The sequence below is a fragment of the Octopus bimaculoides genome, chromosome 11 (assembly GCF_001194135.2).
Source record: "Octopus bimaculoides isolate UCB-OBI-ISO-001 chromosome 11, ASM119413v2, whole genome shotgun sequence".
Lineage (NCBI taxonomy): Eukaryota > Metazoa > Mollusca > Cephalopoda > Octopoda > Octopodidae > Octopus > Octopus bimaculoides.
In genome coordinates, this window is record NC_068991.1 from 60,269,140 (window position 1) to 60,270,851 (window position 1,712).

The 1,712-nt window shown below is 39.1% G+C and overlaps 2 protein-coding genes across 3 annotated transcripts in view; one reads left to right on the plus strand and one right to left on the minus strand.

Moving 5' to 3' along the window:
• Nucleotides 1-1,712, minus strand: part of LOC106870376 (trace amine-associated receptor 7b) — a 77,520-nt gene that overhangs the window by 30,615 nt on the left and 45,193 nt on the right. The gene's annotated exons all lie outside the window — the stretch shown is intronic.
• Nucleotides 70-1,712, plus strand: part of LOC106868563 (chymotrypsin-like elastase family member 2A) — a 37,946-nt gene continuing 36,303 nt past the window's right edge. The window contains exon 1 of the mRNA XM_052971993.1: nucleotides 70-666. Within this exon, the coding sequence (XP_052827953.1) occupies nucleotides 279-666 (388 nt within the window). The 5' untranslated portion in view covers nucleotides 70-278. The remainder of the gene's footprint in view (nucleotides 667-1,712) is intronic.

Here is a 1,712-nt window from a genome sequence, read left to right on the forward strand (position 1 = left end):
AGAGAGAGAGAGAGAGAGAGAGAGAGAGAGAGAGAGAGAGAGAGAGAAAGAAAGAGAGAAATGGGGAGAAAGCGTTTCTGCTTTCTTATCCTGTCTATCCAATTGATAGTTTCTACTTTTTCTTCGCTATTTGCACAAGTGCACACACACTTACACACAGACACACGCACATACACAAACACATATACACACACAAACACGCGCACGAACATGCACACATACGACTAACAAAATAGAGTCTATATCAATAATAGATAAATCACTTCAAAATCATAATCATGTCTATTACACGACATATTTTCAATTTCGCTCTATCATCCATGTCTCTACGGAGCGTTGGCCGTTTGATAATGTTACTTTTCATAGCCTCCATAGTATCACAGCACAAGCCAATGTTATGTTCAGCTATTGTAGCATGTCGACCAATTCTACCTTGTAGGAAATGTGAAACGCACTGGTTAAAGAATTATTGGAATCCAAGCCGATATTTTCTCTGTCTGAACGGACGAGTATATAAGGGACTTTGTAGAGATGCTAATATATTTTCATTAACACTAAAATGCTGTATACGCTCCTGGCAATTAGAATGGCAAGGCTGTGTTACAAAAGAAATTGATTACAAACCAACGATTACCACTACTCCGAGTATACCTCTAAACTACACAGGTAAGGGAATACTTTTCTGTTGCCTTCATTATTGCAATTAAAGTCTATTGTATTTTATGGCATACAAAACGCACTTTTTTCGTCTAAAATGTCTCAAACACACCACCCCGGGTCTTATTCGCTAAGGTGAGCTTATGCTATATGCTTTAACCCTTTGCCTGTCTTGTGTATCACATGTGATACGTAAGACATTTTTCTCGCATTCATGCATCATAAATGGTACACATTCCCAATATTTTTCCCAGCATCAGAGTCATTTGGGATTTACGAAAGGAAAGCTATACATTACTCGGAACGCATGAAACAAAGGCTAACTAAAATTCTGAAAGCAAACAGGAACGTTTAATACAAGCCTATGAAAACGATTTAAGCACGCAAAGGGAGAATGTTCTAAGAGGTTTCTTCCCCTGAATATGCGTTACTGAAATTGGGCTGCGTCTGATATGTTCTTTTATGTCAGAAGACCGCACTTTATAATCAAAACTTTTACTGTCTGCAAAGCCACTTTGATGCAAAAGCTATCCGTTTATTCTCACTCGTCTTATCTATCCTGTACCTCAGTTTTAAAATCTGCTCAGTCTGGGTCTTCTCTTTCTTTTTGCATTGTTCTCTGTCTTTTTGGCATAACTGTTCCACTTCTTTTAATACCCTTGACTGTCCATTTTACTGCTCGATATATTAACTGGGCTTCATGCTGGGAACGAAGCACTCGGCTCTGAAGAATATTTGGTCCTTTCACGAAACTCTGAATTCTTGAAACAATTAGGGAAGGTTCTACGCGGTCACTCGACCGTCTAGAAATTGTAACAAATCTCCCGAAAATTACATCCTGCCGTATTATAAAGGAAGTATTTGCGGGAGTGGCTGTGTGGTAAGTAGCTTGCTTACCAGCCACATGTTCTAGGTTCAGTCCCACTGCGTGGCACCTTGAGCAAGTGTCTTCTACTATAGCCTCGGGCCGACCAAAGCTTTGTGAGTGGATTTGGTAGACGGAAACTGAAAGAAGCCCGTCGTATATATATATATATATATATATATATATATAT